At 38.1% G+C, this 18,657-nt stretch overlaps 1 protein-coding gene across 1 annotated transcript in view; it reads right to left on the bottom strand.

The window, feature by feature from the left end:
• b4galnt4b (beta-1,4-N-acetyl-galactosaminyl transferase 4b) overlaps nt 1–18,657 on the bottom strand; it is a 108,221-nt gene that overhangs the window by 26,877 nt on the left and 62,687 nt on the right. Inside the window, exons 6-9 of the mRNA XM_053492041.1 lie at nt 16,483–16,573; nt 16,019–16,119; nt 13,670–13,737; nt 2,656–2,734 (exon numbers count right to left, since the gene is read on the bottom strand). Coding sequence (XP_053348016.1) covers nt 2,656–2,734; nt 13,670–13,737; nt 16,019–16,119; nt 16,483–16,573 — 339 coding nt within the window. The remainder of the gene's footprint in view (nt 1–2,655; nt 2,735–13,669; nt 13,738–16,018; nt 16,120–16,482; nt 16,574–18,657) is intronic.

Below are 18,657 nucleotides of genomic sequence, written 5' to 3'. Positions count from 1 at the left end.
GGTGAATTCGATTTTTTGTTTCCTTCGGACTTAAATTGCCTCTATTCGGCAACTTGTCACTGATTTAAGCTCTGCTTTACATAAAGCGGTTTCAAAGTGAGACAAAAAATGAACGGAGACACACAAAGAAAGAGCACAGAAAAAAAAAGGAGTGAAAAAAAGGAGACAACAAAAGTATGTTATTATAGGATAAAAACCGAGGAAGCTGAGAGGGTCGTAAACCATTCAGCCCGGTTATTTCACTGCCTGTGATGGAAAATAAAAGATTAAAATGCACAAGATTACTTTAGTGATGTAGCATAGTGTTCTATGGGAATCATAAATACTTTATGCAGTAAAAGTTCAAAGGTGCTTCCCATTGCCAGGTTACCTGTAAACCTAACTAGGCTAAACAGTGATAGCTAACATCACATAAGAAATGTGGGGAAATATGACTAGCTAAGTGTATGGATATGAAGAAAAACAAAAACATATGATCATGTAGCAAATTACATTTGTGAAAATCCTAACGTGAGATGTGTTTTGTCCTCAAGTTGTTAATTAAAAAGCATGTTGTGCTAGAAGCAGAGCTAATATATATAACAGCTTTGCTAGGTTTTGTCAGTGTTTTGTCACATATCTGCATCTTCTGAGTCTAAAAGGTTTTTCTGTCACCTGCTTATGCAAAGCAGCTTGTTTTTTCATGCTTCTAGTTGCACATACATGTACAGTACGCTAGCATCTACAGCTTTCGATTCAATTCAATTAAATTCATTCGCATTCTCACTTACTCATTCTCTACTGTATACTGCGTATCCTGTACAGAGTCGCAGGAGGCCTGGAGCCTATCCCAGTGGACCTGGGGCACTAGGCAGGGTGCATTCTGGATGCAGTGCCAAACCATATCAGGGCACACAAGCATACACACTACAGGCATTTTGGAAACACTATAGACTAATTTGCATGTCTTTGGACTTTTAGAGGAAACCGGAGTACCCGCAGGAGACCCGCCAAGCACTGGGAGAACATGCACGCAGAAATCGAACCTTGAGGCAGAAATCGAACCCTCACCCTCAGAGGTGCAAACCAGTTTGTGACTGTGCCACCAAATTAAATGCAATTCATTGTCATTGTCATCTCTCTCTCTCTCATTGTCTATAACACTCAATCCTGTGTACAGCGTAGAGGGGATCCCGGAGCCTATCCCAGGAGACCTAGGGCATGAGGCGGTGCACACCCTGGACAGGGTGCCAATTCATCACAGGACACATACACACACTTAAACACTCACTTATTACACTACGGGCAATTTGCGAACGTCAATCAGTATAATCTGCATGTCTTTTGGACTGGCACAGATTACCAAGCACAGGGAGAACTCCATGCACACAGACACGGGGCGGGAATCGCACCCCGGTGGTGCAAGGCGACAGTGCTAACCATTTCACCACCGTGCCACGCAATTTAATTAGATTTAATTTTGTACAGGGCTTTAAACAATGGAAAGTACCATAATGCAGCTTTACAGAATTAACAATTATGGATATAAATTAGAGAACTGTAAGTGAAAAAAAATCTAACTATCAGTTTAGGGCTTGTTTAACAATCCCTTTTGAACAAGACCGATGAAAAATATTCTTGACTTTTGTTTAAAGAAAGTTTGCAGACCATTTTTCAAAGTAATAAATTGTCTAACTGCAGATAAAATTTTATACTACAACAGTGTTGGTTTTGTGGTGTACTCAAAAAAGGAGCAAATGTGTCACCTCAGGACTTGTTTTCACCCGGATGAAACTTCGGATGTGATGTGGCCACATAGTTTTAATATTGAAGCGTTTTACCGTTTATCCTTTTTTACGGAAAGGATGTTGGAGAGACGAGTGAGCTTAATTGCTGCCCAATGCAATGGCTGGGAGTACTTTATTTTGCACACAGCATGTATAGCATGAGCAGGAGCAGCACATTCACACAAGAACCACATCTAATTTTGCCTTAGCATAAACCGTAGCACATTCAACAGGTCACACACACTCCACACATAAACATGGCCGAAGCCCTCAGCCCAAACAACCTTCCTCAACAGGGTGAACACATAGAGAACACCACCGCCCCGCCTACGCCACAATATCAAAAATGTTCCAATGGAAAAATAAAAGACAATAATTATATACATTTATTATAGGATATTTATTTTTTTACTTATTTCGTAAGTTTCTATACTATGTTTTTTTAGTAAAAGTAAGAAAAAAAAAGAAAAAACATGAAAATACCCTATTTTGCCATCTGAACACCTCCTGATTACACTTCTACAAAAGCTGGCTGTTTTTGGCTGATATGTATTGTGCAGCAGAAGCTGGGATTCAGAATGAGTACCTTAATACAACATCAAGGTGAGACACACCGCTCTGAACCATGTTCAAACACAGCCTTCATACCCAATGAAAGTCAATAACGAGAAGGGTTTCCTTCTGGCTGTTGAACCTACAAATTAAAAGCTAACACCCTGGATATGGAATCTACCCGTCCCTGGAGCCCTGGCTAGTGATATATAATTCCCTGTGCCTACAGTACATACGGATTAGCCTTTAAAGTATTGTTTTTTTTATCAATCCAGGTCCGGATTAGCTGTTTTAAAGCAAAAATATACTTATGACAGTCTCGCATGGATGAACTCACCCCAACCTCCACATGGTCTGAGCCCTTGTCATCCTGCTTGTGTAAAACCTCAAAGTAGTACCTCCTAGAAGCCATCAAGCTGTGAAAGGAAGAAGAAAAAGAGAGGATACAGAAAAACACACCATCAGTACAGAAGAGAAGTAGAAGTAGAAGAGGGGAGTTTAGATAGGTAAGGAGAAAGAGGACAGTGCGGCTCTAGCGCCGTATGAGAACACATGCTGGGTTAAGTACTCTGTCAGGTACAGTGTCTCCAAGGAGCCATGACATAAAATACAGTGGCACAACCATCTGCTTGCTGCCCTGTTTCCGCACTGGGCCAGAGATCTGGGGTAAAGCTAGAAATTTATCTTTTTTCATATCCTTTTTTTTTTTTTTTTTTTTAAGTACAGTAACTAATTGGACACAATGCAACAGAACAACAATACACTAATGTGAATGAATAGAGCGAACTAAAAAGCTACACCAAACAAAATTCCATCATGCCGAGATCCCGACCCCTCCTTCTTAGACTCCTAAAGAAATTTCCATATCCATGAACATGTATATTTATACCCCAATCCCTAAGTACCCCAAACCCATTCCCATCCCAACCTGCTTTACCTTATCAATTAATCTTTTCATCCACCCTGTATCATCTGAATCCATGCCTATGCTTATAGGCACGCTCTGATCTCAAACACATGACCATGTGCCTTCACATTTTCTATCCAATCCAATTTTAAAAAGCTCCAGCTCCATCTGTACCCCTTGTGCATATTATCTCATTACATTCCCAAGAATGTCTTTGTACACATACTACAAGCAAATTGGGAAGAGCAATTAGCCTAATCTGCATGTCTTTGGACTGTGGAAGGAACCCTGGAGTACCCAAAGGAAACCCACCAAGCACATGCAAACCTCATGCACACAGACCCCCAGGTGGGAATCAAACTCAGATGTGCAAGGCTACAGTGTTAACCACTAAGCCAACGCGCCGCCTCCATTTTCATATGGGCCAACACAAATTCTACTTGTACATGCAAACCTACAGTAAATGACACTGATGTATGCACCATCTGTGGCTTATTTCTGCATGCTCCAGCAACATTTTTATCCTATTTGCAGGTTACTCAACCCTGCAGGAACCCTAGCGTTGGATGACCATCGTAATACTGGAACAACTTAAAATGACTTGGATAAAATGCTGATGAGATAACTTTGAATGAATGATCCAAACAAACTGAAAACAAGAAATTGAAACATTTATGCAGATTGACATTCATTCACACAACATCTAACTACATCCATAGTCCCCTAGGTTTCTAACAGGGTTTAGAATTTCGATCAGACATGGGACGGACACAATCCCTTTTCTCACACAGTGCATGTATCTCACGTTATGCATCTCTTAGTGTTGTAATATTGCATCTCTGTTTCATTTTCTTTTGGAAATATTACTGTGAGTTGCATCTTAGCTCCCAAATGACTCTACTGTAATGGTGTTTGCACAGAGACCAAACTGCATCATGTCCCAGTTTCACAGAACAGATGTCGGACACTTTTTACCCCTTTGTCTACTTTAAAAATAAGATTTTTCAGTAAGTTGCCTTTGTCTTGTATTTGAATTTTTTTGTCATACTCGCACTATCGTACTCATACGAACACATGCACTATCATGGACAGCACGTTGCCTTGTGGTCCACTGGTAAGCAAACAATGCTTTCTTCGTTCAATGTCATTCCATTGTCATTAGTCACACTATTTAATCAAACATTATAACTTTATTTATTTGTAAAATCTATCTAATACCAACATTGTCCTTTAACATGCACAAGTCGGGGAGTGGTAACTCATAGGGTTAAGGCACTGACCGGAAGATTGGTGGTTTGAGTCCCAGCTTCAAGAGGTTGCCATTGTTTGGCCCTTGAGCAGGGCCCTTAACCCTATCAGCTCCAGGGGCGGTCTATCATGCCTGACCCTGCGATCTGATCTGAAATTTAACTTGGGAGGGAGGGACAACACTACATGGTGTTTTACTGCGGACACCATCTTGTCTCAGATTGGTTTTCCCCTATATTGCACTGTGAACTCTGTTTTGTTGTGGATTTTCCAAAATTAGAATCGTATATCTTTGGGACAGCTTAACAGGACAGCTATCATCGTGCTCCTGGACTGGTTTATTGAAAGCGGTAAGGCTGACTCATTTCTCCCACATGCACACACATACAGTATGCCGGACTTTGGGCATTTTATACATTTACTTACATCCTAAAAATATTGTATATAATTGTAAATATTGGTATCTGGTGCACTGCAGTGTATTTTTTGTACAATGCATCCGAGCTACTTCCGTGATTTGTTGGAATCTACGAATGTTCGTAAAACCGCGGCTTGTTTGTATCTGCGGAAATCCATAATTCGAATGTTCATAAGTCTGTACAGGTATGTGACAAAAAACTTCATATGAATTCCTATATTATTACTTAATTTTATATGGTGCAAAGGGAAGAAATTAAAGGAGCATAATCTTTGATTCCTCTGTGATTTTTTTAAATATAATTGTTAGCTCTATTATGGATTCTACTTTAACTTTAATTTAACTTCAATCCTTTTTAAAATCCAAGCCCTCTTTTGTAGGGTTCTATACAAAAACCAGAAAAGACCGTCCCCCGAGGTGAACAAACCAAAGCCATACTTGGCCCTACTTGGATACTCTGCCATCAGGCGGTATTAGTGAAACAAACAGTGATTATCCAACAAATGAGATTCATAATTCACATAACGTGTTGTCCCCATTTTATTCAGCTCACTAGTGCATACTTGGCTCTTCAGTTCTTCTGTGTATTATCTGAATTGTAAATGCAAGATGAAAGAGATCTTTTTGAACTAGCCTCTTTCCTTTATTTGCCTCCTGTGCCTGCTTTTCCAGCAGGTTTTAGTCTTATGTAGAGGAAACTGGAATATAAGCTAAAGCATAAGTGGAAACAGGAGGAAGCAAAAGTAAAAAGAGAATGTGGAATAAAAAAAAGTGAAGAAAGAGTTCTGGGTGACAGACGGCGTCTGGGATTGATGACGCTTTAACTCTGACAGACAATATCAGATATATTCTTCATGAAGCTTATATATTATACGAGCTGTTACAAAGACTTTGTGATTACCTGTTTCCTAAAGATGGGGACCTGCCTGCAGGTATATAAAAGATTCTATTATTAATTTCTATATTATATTTATACGTGTTATTTTTTCCATTATATTGTAACTGGGAGATAATTACTTTGTGCTGAGCCAAAAATGCTTCTTTCTACTCTTTTTAAATCTAGCAGATCTTTTGGTGAATGTAGTCACATTACGATGAAGGTTATAATCAGATGAGGAATGAAAAAAGGAATGTCATTCGAAAAAACAACTCTGAGAAGACTGAAAAAAGAAGATAAGGAAAAGACCGGAATACTCTAGACACATATGCACACCTGGGGACAAAAAAATGTCTTGTTTACAATTCGCTGTTAACACCTGGGGACTTAGTATTGACATCAGCATGGAAATCAGACAGTGTGAGTGTTTTCCATCTGATAAACATTCTGTGTGATGGTGTGTGCTGTGCCACATGTCTGGAGGCTGTCGCAGAGTCAGAACAAAAGAGTAACCATAAGAAATGATGTGAACAGAAAGAACGCATGGATGATCAAGACAAGATTATACCAACCGAGCCAGGGAGCAGAGACAGGGAGATGATAGCAGGCTGCCCAAACAGAAGGGAGATGGAAAGAGTGAAGGAGAAAGTACAATGAGTTTTTAATTGGTTGACTAATTGCCTGGCGAGCATTCTTCTCAATAACCGAGGCGGACTAAGTGATGAAAGCTGAAAGATAAAGCAAGAGGAATTGTTGAGAAGGTTGTGTAGTCTTGTGTAAATTCAGTCACACTTGAGTGCCCTCCTGACAAAATGGGAGAGAGGCTGAAAACTTTGAACTGGCTGAACATGGCTCTTTAATGAGCTCTTCTTCAGAAAGGTGTTTCAGACTTCATAGCTAGTACACCAATCATAGTAATTAAACTTCCACACTCAATAAACTCTCATGCTGCGGCTGAGGGCTAATTACGGATCTTGAATTTACTTGTTGTGAAGAGAAATTATAAGAATGGTCTTGTGAAATCCAAGCTTAAACCCTATTATCTTATGAATCTTTTCGAATGTTTGTTTCTTCATGTTGCTCATTTAAAAAATTTCAGCAGATGAAATTACTTGTCATGATTGCCTCTAAACCCATAATAAAAAAAAAGAAAAACTTTTATAATTGACTATCATAGCAAAGTAGTGGTTAATTCTTTCCTGATTTTTTACATGAGGACTATATGAGTAATGCGTGTCTGTGTGTGTAGAGATTGCATGTTCTCCCTGTGCTTGGTGGGTTCCCTCTGGGTGATCTGGTTTACTCACACAGTCCAAAGACATTCAGAGTAGGTTGATTTGTGTGTCCAAATTCCCCATAGTGTGTGCGTGAGACAGGGAGTGCTTGTGTCCAGGAAAAGCTCAGTAGTTAACGGTTCGGACTACTGAAGGAAAGGTCTTAGGTTCAAACCCCCTGCCACCAAGTTTCCACTTTTGAGCCCTTGAGCCAAATCCCTTAACTTTCAACTGCTCAGATGTATAATGAGATAAAAACATAAGTCGCTCTGGATAAGGCCGTAATGTCAATGCCCTGGCTAGTGCCCTGAGTCCCCTGAGAGTGAGTGAGTAAGTAATAACAGAGGTGCTGAAGCACATTATTTTAAACCTAGAGACAGTCAGTTGACTCAACATCAAAGCATTTCTGAGTACAGAGCTGCCATTAATGAACATTTTTCCACACAGTTATGTGTAAATTTATAAAGACTTTTGTGACTCCTAAGCTACAAAACCATTCAACCATATCCAAAATGCTCAACCCAGCCCATGGGACACCAACAAAGATACCACGATCAAAGATCCACAGTATATCATGTTTTCCATTCAAATTAATTAAAGCTCTTGACCTATGGCTGTGTTTTCTTATGCGCTGCAACAATGGCATATAATTGCCTACTGGACAGGATAACCACATACAGTAAATAAGCCGGTCTGTCTACAGGTCATTTGTTGAATACTGTATGTGTATAACTCACATCAACCTCATCCGTGATATATATATATATATCACTGATTATTTGATTTGGTCTGGCCCCAGAGACCTGCCATAATCCCTTAACTGCCAGGTCCTACACTTAAGAGTAAAAAAGATTTTTCTTACTCCCCCGTAGCTAGGAGGGCAGGAAAAAGTTCATTGATCCTTGTGAGCAGCTGCAGCAGTAGCACTCCCTCTAATTTGTTTTTGTGTGTTTATACTTTCCAAGTTGCAATACGTTAATTATTTAGTACTTCAGATCTTCTGTATGTCAAGTACAAAATGAGTTATTAACTGAAACAAATGAAAAACAAGAGACAGATGGAACAGATGGAAACTAGCAGATATAATAAGGTAACTGATTATGAAGGTACTGTTTTACAGATGCAAATGTTTATTTTCTATAATAATCTAATAATATAAGCTCTGTAAAAGCTCGTCTTTAAAGTTAATAAGCGCTATATATTAATGATAATATATGGAAAAAAATAATCGTTTCATAATATAATTGGGTCTGAGATGAGCCATTATTTTATTTGTGTAAAGAAAGCCAGGTTTAATTTTTTAGTTACAATATTTTTGAAATATGCTGGTTACACACACTTCACTGACACACAAACTTTATTTGTAGTGAGACGGTGAAGTGACATTTCTTCTCCTGCACATCTGACCTTTCCACATTCCCAAAACAGATTCACCTCTCAGCTATGATATTTCTGTTCCATAAAACCTTTCTCTTATTATAAAGATCTTCATAGTGTCTGCTTTCTCAGCCTCAGAGAGATGTTTTTTTTTTTTTTTTTTTTTTTTGAATGTAATCTTTCTAGAAGCTTTCCATTCGGCTTCATTAGCACATCTTTGCCCAGCAACAGGGAAAATTTCAGGAGGAGAATTCTGCCTGTCATATTGGCCGTCTTCCTTTTCCTCAAGAACCGACCCATTAAGTTTTAAAACACACAGGACCTTGTCTTCTTTCTGGCACCAAACTAATGAGCTCTGATGGGGAAGAGTAACAAACCATGCCTTGATTTGAAGATTCAGACAGAGAAAGGAGGGAGAAAAAAAAAAGTTAGATGGCATGGTGAAATGTTGAGTTTGGGTTATACACTCAAAAGTACCTCACTATATATAATCCAAGGGGCAATTTATCTATATATATATATATATATATATATATATATATATATCAGAGGTAGGTTTTCATTAATATATATGTGTATACAATAATATATACACATACATATACATATATATTTACACACACACACACACTATATATATATATATAACTCGCAATCCAAGGTTCCACTGTGTGTATGTATATATGTATATATGTATATTATATATATATATATATATATATATATATATATATATATATATATATACATACACACACACAGTGGAACCTCGGATTGCGAGTAATGCGGTATGCAAGTGTTCCGCAAGATGAGCAAAGATTTTCAATAAATATTGACTTGGAAAACAAACAAGTCTTGGTTTACAAGTACCGAGTATCATGTAACACGCTTGCGCTTCTTGTTTTGATGCCGAGCGTCACGTGATCACAACTGAGCCAACGGTTTTTCTCTCTCTTGCGCTGCAGAATTGTGAATAATCGTCTTCCCTGCTGGGTCTTAGTGCTCGTCTCTTACTGGTATAATCAACATCTTTACTGTTTACTATAACACTGTGACCACGTGTGTGTGCGTAAAACATCTTTTATTTTGTGCTTGTAAGCTTGTGTGTACAGCGCGCATGTACTATTTCTTATAACACATGTGTGTACAGCATGTGTGTAAAGCAAAAGAAAGTCTCATTACAGAGGTTAAAGATCTATTTTCTCTCTCCCTGTTTTAGCCTGTGTAAGCTTGTGTGCGTAATTTGACACCATGCCGGTTCACACACTCTCTCTCTTGTCTTAAGTGTGTGTGTGTTTGTGTGTGAAGCACTCTGCTTCACACACACACAAACACACACACTCTTTGCCCTACACAGAAACACTGCTCTGTCGCGATTCTTTTTTTCCATTAGTATGCGTTCACTAGAGTGTCATTAGCAATGTTCCTTGCTAATTTTTCTGACAATATAGTCTTTCCATTAATGTGTGTGTGTGTGTGTTTATGAGAAAAGTTTACTGTGTAAGATGAGAAGTGGGAGACGGAAGGGGCTGATTCGAAACACACACACAGACTTACACACACACACACAAATCAATGAAGTATTTAGCCATAAAACCTCCAACACTAAATTGGCTAGTGTTTCAGTTTTATTGTCCAACCCCTATATTATGTACTGTGTAAAGGTGTGTGTGTGTGTGTGTGTATATATATATGAGTACGTATATATACTGTATAATATATATATATATATATATATATATATATATATATATACGTACACACATATGTTCAGTGCTCAAGCTCAACCAAATACACCTGTAAAAAAATGTAAAATTCGTTCAGGAGTTTTTATGTTTTAAATTCCAAAAAACATACATATATATACAGTGGTGTGAAAAACTATTTGCCCCCTTCCTGATTTCTTATTCTTTAATGTTCTTTTTGCTTAAAAGTGGTTTGCGCCTTGGAAATCTGCCATGCAGGGGCCTTTTTGCCCAGTCTCTTTCTTATGGAGATGTCTAGCTTTTGAGGTGCTTTTGGTCTACTTCTCTGTGTCAGGTAGCTCCTATTTAAGTGATTTCTTGATTGAAACAGGTGTAGCAGTAATCAGGCCTGGGGGTGACTACAGAAATTGAACTCAGGTGTGATAAACCACAGTTAAGTTATTTTTTAACAAGGGGGGCAATCACTTTTTCACACAGGGCCATGTAGATTTGGAGTTTTTTTCTCCCTTAATAACATAAACCTTCATTTAAAAACTGCATTTTGTGTTCAATTATGTTATCTTTGACTAATAGTTAACGTTTTTTGATGAGCAGAAACATTTAAGTGTGACAAACATGCAAAAGAATAAGAAATCAGGAAGGGGGCAAATAGTTTTTCACACCACTGTATATATTGTTTCATTGCAATCAGCCCATGGGAATAGATGATGTGCTATTTGGACATTTAAATGAAAAACACCCTTAGATCCACCTTGGAAAAAAATCATTAGTTCATCTAAAAATTCAACAATTCAAAATTCAACAGATGGTGCGGTAAATTTTTTAATACTCCAAGGCTCCAAGGTAATTCATACTGTTTTGATTTTGTGAATTACCACATGTAATTACACACACTAGTACATACAGTATGTATGCATAAAAAATGTGTTGTTTATGTAACAACCTCAGCAGCAGCCTCATTTCCCTTCTCTTCTGTTCCAACCGCTCTATGTTCCAATCTATTGTCATCTGCACCTGTTTATCCCTGGTTCGTGTCTTAAATTATGTGTGTGTTTTTTTTAATACTTGAATGATTCATAGGTCACTGTGGCTTAAAAAAAAAAAATTCTGCTGAAACTGCTCAGGTACAGGGACTGGACTGGAAATAAGAGCCCGAAATAAAAGCTAAATAAAAAGCCTTCAGGGAGCCTGGAGAACCATTCCTTAAGACTACATTAAAAATACAAGAACGTCTGAAAGATATGAAGACATGAGGGGTGGCTCAAGACCTTAACGCAGTACATTGTACACTGGTCAGATAGCATAACAATAAAAGCAATAAAATTAAAACCATTAAGGTTTTGGGTTTTCCTTGTAGCACGGAGGCAGCTCGGGACTTTGCAGGGTTTCTGGATGTCTGCTGTGGTGTCTAACACCAGGACATTGGCAGTGAATCCTTTCGGCTGGGGCCGTGATGGATCAGACTTGCTTATAGCATGAGTGCTCTCTCTTTATAATTTATTTACTGGTGTGTCATGGTCAGCCTTACCAGATCACACATTTCCTATTCTACCCACTTTTTTTTTTTAAACAGCCTTGCACCCAAGTATTGTATGATGCAAAACGTAAAGACTCTCTCTTGCTCTCTCTGTCTCAATTTATTTTTAATAGTCATAAAAGCACATATTACAAGCCTCAGTCAGTCTAGTGTTAAATGCTGTTACCATACAAATAACTGCCCAACTGATTCCAGAACACTACAGTCCTAACTTAATGCCAGGAGACTTTGAGATCCCTAGCAGGACAAGTGGACACTGGTCCGTCGTTTTTGTCTGCCAGTCCCAAGAGAATGACATTAACAATGTTTACCATGTAATGGCATTCAGACAGTCAGGAGCGTGCATGCACTCATCCTAACGCAAACTCTCCCGATGAATAATTCAGCAGCACGCAGTACACACGCGGCAACGCTCGGTTCGGCAATCAGCGTCACCTCGAAAAAGAGCGACAGAAGCAATTAAAATGAGTGACTGACACTCTGCTCTGACGAATGCCACTTTAATGCATCTCCTGTGATTTATTGCATGGAAAACTGCCTGTGCAACTGACAACTGTTTTCTGCTGGCCGGGTGAGTTGTGACTGCACTGTGGTGCACTGAAGTAAAATAAACGGTGGAAAAGTGAAACAGACATCTAACACATTTAATGAAAAGAGCGCTAAGCTTTGCTTCATCTGTGAAATGCAAATTAAAGATTAACAGTGATGGGTGTCTTGAATAGTCCATCTCCTGTTGCAATGAATGACGTGAAGAGTTCACCCAGAAGAGCAGTGACAAATAATTTAGTCAGTGTATTAATCTGCTCCACTGCTTCTTATTCAATTAATAATCACTGAAGCTAGCACAGAGCAACTTAACTTCTGCTAAACGCGAGTGCTTATCTTCATACAATCCTAAAGGATCAGTGATGTTTACGCATCCACTTTATTAGGAATACCTGTAATAGCTGAGGGTTATGCATAAAATGCACAATGAATGGGCATCAAAGTGGCGCAGTGGCCAAGTGCTCGTCCTATCACTCAGAGATCGCGAGTTTGTTTCCCAGGTGATGCTGTAACCTCTTGCAGCCAGAGGTCTAGGGAGAGCTGATTGACCAAGCTCTCTTAGAGGGGAGGGATAAGAGGTAGTTAGTGCTCCCATATTTATCACGGCTCTACAGCCAATCAGGGGCTTCTATGAGCTCATGCAAGCGGAAGGAGCTGATAGCGCTGTCCTCCAAGTGTGTTATGCAGTTCGAAAGATGCGGTTCAGAAGAAACATGTGAGAGTCTCCGGCTCTCCTGAAGGAGTGGTAGTAGTAGTAGTAGGAATTAAATACGACAAAAAAAAATTGGGAGAAAATCTGGGGAAAAAAAAATAAAAATCAACAATGAATGAAAAACAACAACATCTACCATCCTGCATTTGGAAAGTCTGCAGGCTGAAACACTTTGTTGATGTAAGAGAGATCAGAGGAGAATCACCAGACTGGTCTGACCGGACAGAAGATTAGGAGGAACTCAAATAAGCACTGGTTACAACCGTGATGAGCAGAAAAGCATCTCAGAACACACAACACATCAAAGCCTGAGGTGGATGGGCTACAACAGCACATCTGGTTTCACTTCAGTCAGCCAAGAACGAGACGAAAGCTATAATGTGCACAGACTCTACAACTTACTCACCCACTTTCCCAGGTTCACATTAATAATGCTTTGGGTGATGTGTGGGGCGTTTCAAATATGCACTAATGTACTGTACGACCCTTGCACTGGAAATGTTCTGTGTTCAACAATAATGCTCAGAAATTGCAGTTTTAAACCAAATCTAATACTACGGTATATTTAGAAATTTGACTTAATAATTTTTTGGTATATGATAATCTATACCAGAAACTAAAGATAACTGCAAATACAAATAATACTAAAGCCTTTTTTCATAAAAGACTTAACAAGAGCATATTTGCATTTGCAGTCCAATTAACTGTATTAATCTACAACAAGAAAAAAAATATATATATATACTCACTGTACAGACTTTGAGGTCTGGGACCTGAACTTGCTGAATTCACCCGGAGCCGTCCACTCGGAGCCGTGCTGCAAAGAAAGATCGAGCTCTGTCACATGTTTGATGAAACTGCCAATTGTTACACATCATTTGCACACGAGTGATACACTGTTGGCTATAAAACTCTCCCACTCTCAATGTGTACACAGAAACTAGCATTTTCTCCCCAATTATTGGCAAAGCAAAGTGTGAACATGAAAGCTCATTACCATTCAGAAGCTGAACTGATGGAAATGCGTTATCTAGATAAACACAGCTCCATAAAAACAGAATAAATGCCACGAGAGTATGTTATCTTCTTTTGAAATAGATGTTTTTTTTTCTCTTTAGAAAGATAGATGCCAGAAGGAAAGGATATCAATGACAACACTTCTTGATTATTGCTAACACCCACCGCTAAATTAATCTTCTTGTGTCTAATGTATCGTCTAAACCTTGTATTCTTAATGTACTGTGTTCAGTACATCAAGTCCAGTATTTGATATACTGTATCTAAAACAGACCGCAAACAGACCTTATGAAGCAAAATAGACTTACATAAGACCCCTTTAAACCTGTATAGGGGATTTATTGTGCACAATTAATTTTTTTGTCATTTCTAGAGATTAAGTTGTGTGCATGATCTTTTTCTCATGTATTAATTCTCCAGACTCCCTAAAATGCTAAATTTTAAGTTGATGGAAAAGACGAGAGGGGAAATGAGGTTGCTGCTGAGACTGTTAGATAAATATTTTTTTTACTGTATCTCTAGGTGTTTCATCACAGTAAATCGGTTGTTACTATTTTTTTACTGAATCTACATACTTAATATTATATGACGAAATGAGGGCTTTTGCACAGGACTGTACATCAACTTATTAAATAACCAGAAAAATATTCAACCTTAAATGTTCAATGTTTAGATTGTTATTATCTGTTGAGAGCAGGACTTTCAAATAACAGCTCCCTACAATACTGGGTATTAATAAAGTAAGTGTACAGTACAAACTCAATACAATATTTAGGCTAGCATTGTTATTAAATCAAGATGGGCATTGTTGGCTCGGTTGGGTTCAATTTCCTCTAAATGCCCAAACCCCATCCACTGAATGAAGTGCAGATAAAATGGGAGTTACGTCCGGCGTAAAACCTGTGCCAAATTGTGTGCGGATCTGATGGTCTGCTGTGGCGACCAGTCAATGGGAGCAGGCAAAAGACCAACAACAACACTGTCATTAATCAAGACGGTTTAAATTTCACAGAAATGCCTGGCAGGTTCTAGGTGTTAACTTTATGCATAATCAAATATACTTATGCAACCAGCTACTGTAAATATAAAGCTTTCTCACAATGTGCTCTTATTAATCATCCTTTCAACACAGTCAGTACTGTAAACCTAAATACTCTGGAATGATTTATAATCTTACCATACATTAGCCACATTACACCCACTAGCCACATTCCCACTTCCTTACCGTGGAGTTACTTGTGAGAACATGGTTAAAGCAAGATGCAGAAAGAACAAAATAAGGCTGTATTAATGACCAGATAATGGTGTAACTGACACCTAACAGTGACTTCATGGCACAGACAGGAGAGATCAGATGGCGTTCTGACGGAATTGTTGATACGTCAAAGAGTTCCTACAACAACCTCTTTAGGCTTGTGCTATAACCATGGTTGGTCCATGCATCGATGTAGAAAACCACATTTAGTTAATTTACTTTTGCTGCTTTTAGCACATTTGTGGCATGCATGCATGCATAAGGTTATAAGTGTGTCTTTGTCACATTCAAAGATTTTATTATAATTACAGGATCCAATTCCTTACACTATCACTTTGTAATGAAAGGCACCACATGTGTTGTGGTATTTACAATAAATTGAAAGTGTGTAAAAAGAGCGCTGATCAGACGCGATCCGATCGAACATGGGAATAACTCGGTTCGATCTCATCGGACATGTTGAGCCTGTGATCTTGTGCATTATAGAAAAGAGAACCTCAGCGCAATGTAGCTTGGAAGTAGTAGGAACTTGATAAATGCCATTACATTTTTATCCTGTGCATGCTGTGTTCTTCGATATTTTTAGGACGCTGAGGGAATTTCATGGTCTTCATCAGTGTGTGACGGGGCCCTTACCAAGAATAAGCTGAATCTGAATCCACTAAAGGTTTGTTTCTCATGACATTAGAGTAGGTTTTTCTTGCCACTATTGCCTCTGGCATCTTTCTTCAAGATTAAAATCTACCTGGATTTCTTCGAGTTGATGCACGTAACTAAGACACATGCTGGATGTTTAGGAATTAGATATTAAATATTTAGTACTCACCTTCCCCACGTACACCAGGAGTTTGACATTGAGTGGATTCTCATCAGAGCTTAACCACAGCTCAGAGTTATCATCAGAGGATATGGCAAACTGGAAATCTCCTGGAGAAAAAAAAAGTATGTGGGAAACGTAATGGACATCACACACACATTGCAAAACACATGCACTGACATGCTCCTATACTGTATGTATCCTCAACACATGCAGATGTTAATGCCGGGGCAAAATACATTACTCTTTATACTTTCATAATCAATATTTTACTATTTATATGTACAGTGGAAGGACAACACTGCTCCACTCCTATCTCCTTCCCTTTCTCTCTTTTGAAGCTTTTCTGTACCTTGCCTGAAGCAATTATCTAAACACAGCCCTTGTAACAATTGTAGTTCTCTTAAAAAACGCTTTGCTCCACAGACGCAAGTCCATATCCCCATCTACTGTACAACTGCACTGTAACAAACCATCTTTATATGGATGAATAAAGCCAAAGATGCGGAGTCCATAATTCTTCCACTTTGGAACCACAGCCAGTTTCTTCACCGTGGTTCTGGTCTGCAAAAAAATGCAGAATGCAAAGGTGAGAAACCCAGGGACTTCAATTTGCGCTGCATACACAACACGCTCTAAAGTGTGATAAGATTTTTAAATAGACCGAAAATATACATCATACCAAATTAGAGATCAGCAGGTTATTTAGAGTAGTGCCATACACATACATACATACATACATATACTTTGTATACAGTTGAGATAGTAAGACAATTTTCATATTTTTGCCTTTATACAGTACATCAGCATAATAGATTAGAAGCAAAGCAATCAAAATGTTAATGAAGTGTAGATCTTCAGCCTAAATTTAATGGATTTTTTTTTTTTTTTTTTAATATTGCATTAACTGCTTAGGAATTAAAGCCTTTTCATCCCCATAGTTTCTCCTTTCACAGACTCAAAAGTAATTGGGTGATTAACTGATAAGTAGTTTAATGGCCAGGTGTGAGCTGTTTATTAGTTTTTGACACATTAAAAGAGATAAAATGTTTGGAGTTGGTACTGTACTGTAGCTAGTTATGGAAACTCTCAATATGTTCTCCAAATAGGCATCAATGCAAGTGAAGAGCAGACAAAAACATTAGCAGTGGCGAGATCTACAATACGAATGAATGCACTGGAGAGTTCAACAATGCCAAAAGACCTGGGAGAGCACAGAAAACAACTAAATAAAGTGAACGAGTACACGGATCTTTCTTTGGTGAAAAATAACACCTCACAAAACATTTTGCCAAATCAAGAACACATTGAAGGAGAAAGGTGTACAAGTTCTCAGGGTCTAAAAATCAAGAAATATCTTCAGGAGTATAAATAGATTGTTTACTTTAAAATGTGTAAACCATAGATGAGCCTTAAGAACAGAAAGGCAAAAACTATAATATACACTGTTTAGCCACAACATTAACACATTAACATTGATTATCAATTATGTACCAGTAAACTGGTGACAGGATCATGGGCACCCTTGACGCGTTTATACCTGTGGGGACTAAAGGATACTCTGTCTGGTCTGATCCCACAGAAAGGCGAATGCAGCACAACTCGCCGAAAAAAGGCGCTATTACGCAACCAACATCACCCAAATAATCTGCTGCCAATTTCCTGGTGCCAGGAGTCATAATGTGGGGAAAGCAAACTATATTGGGTATAATGTTCTGCATTGTAATGTTACGACTGGTTTGAATAATTAGATCATTTTGTTAGTTTGTCCAAGTATGTCTGAGCCTGTAAAAATGTATGAAGTTTGTAATTATTGGCATTAATCCCTGAATGGCTAAGGCAATGTTTCTGTTGAACCAATTGAATTAAAGATGGAAGTATGCATCCCAAATAACACCTTAATAGTTTCATTTCAAATCCACTGCGGTTGTAAGTCAAACACACACACACAGACACACACACACACACAGACACACTAATATATTATATATAAAAAAATATACATAAAAAATATATACTGTATATATATTAAAAGATATATAAAATCCTAATTTTAACTTTAGGAAACACAAACACATAACAACATTATTTATGAATAATACATTTTAGAGTAACTGACATTTCAGTAACAATATGGCCAAATAATGTGCTTGTGTTTGCTCTATGAACAAAGTTTGCTTTAAAAGTGCATCTGATAAAATTAGCTTTCCATCTTTTCATCTTTTTTCCTTTTCATCTTCCTCTGACTTTTATATTTTAATACAGAGGTTATATTCATGAAAAATTAATCGTTTGTCTTGTACGCCGACGATTTCATTACCTGAACTGGGTCGAGTCGCATTGATGCTGAAATTTACCTTTTCTCCTCCCTGACTATTGAATTAAAATACAGTTTTCTCTTACTTTTTATTTTCTTCTTATTTTTTTATTTATTAAAACCAGCTCAACATTAGCAGTGTCTGTAATTTTATGCTAAGAAGCAACTATGCTGCTAGCTAAAGAAGGAAACCATAGCTTATTAGCTAAACTAATAAACAACACATTTCCACAATCAAACACAACTTTATACTTCCAGGTTTTAAACAAATTTTAGAAATAACACCTACTGCAGGCTTCAAGCGATTCCAACTACCGCAGATATGTTTAAG

Source organism: Clarias gariepinus, chromosome 3 (assembly GCF_024256425.1).
Source record: "Clarias gariepinus isolate MV-2021 ecotype Netherlands chromosome 3, CGAR_prim_01v2, whole genome shotgun sequence".
NCBI classification, from domain to species: Eukaryota; Metazoa; Chordata; class Actinopteri; order Siluriformes; family Clariidae; genus Clarias; species Clarias gariepinus.
Note: the sequence above shows the minus strand (reverse complement) of the source record. Positions and strands in the feature narration are given on the sequence as shown.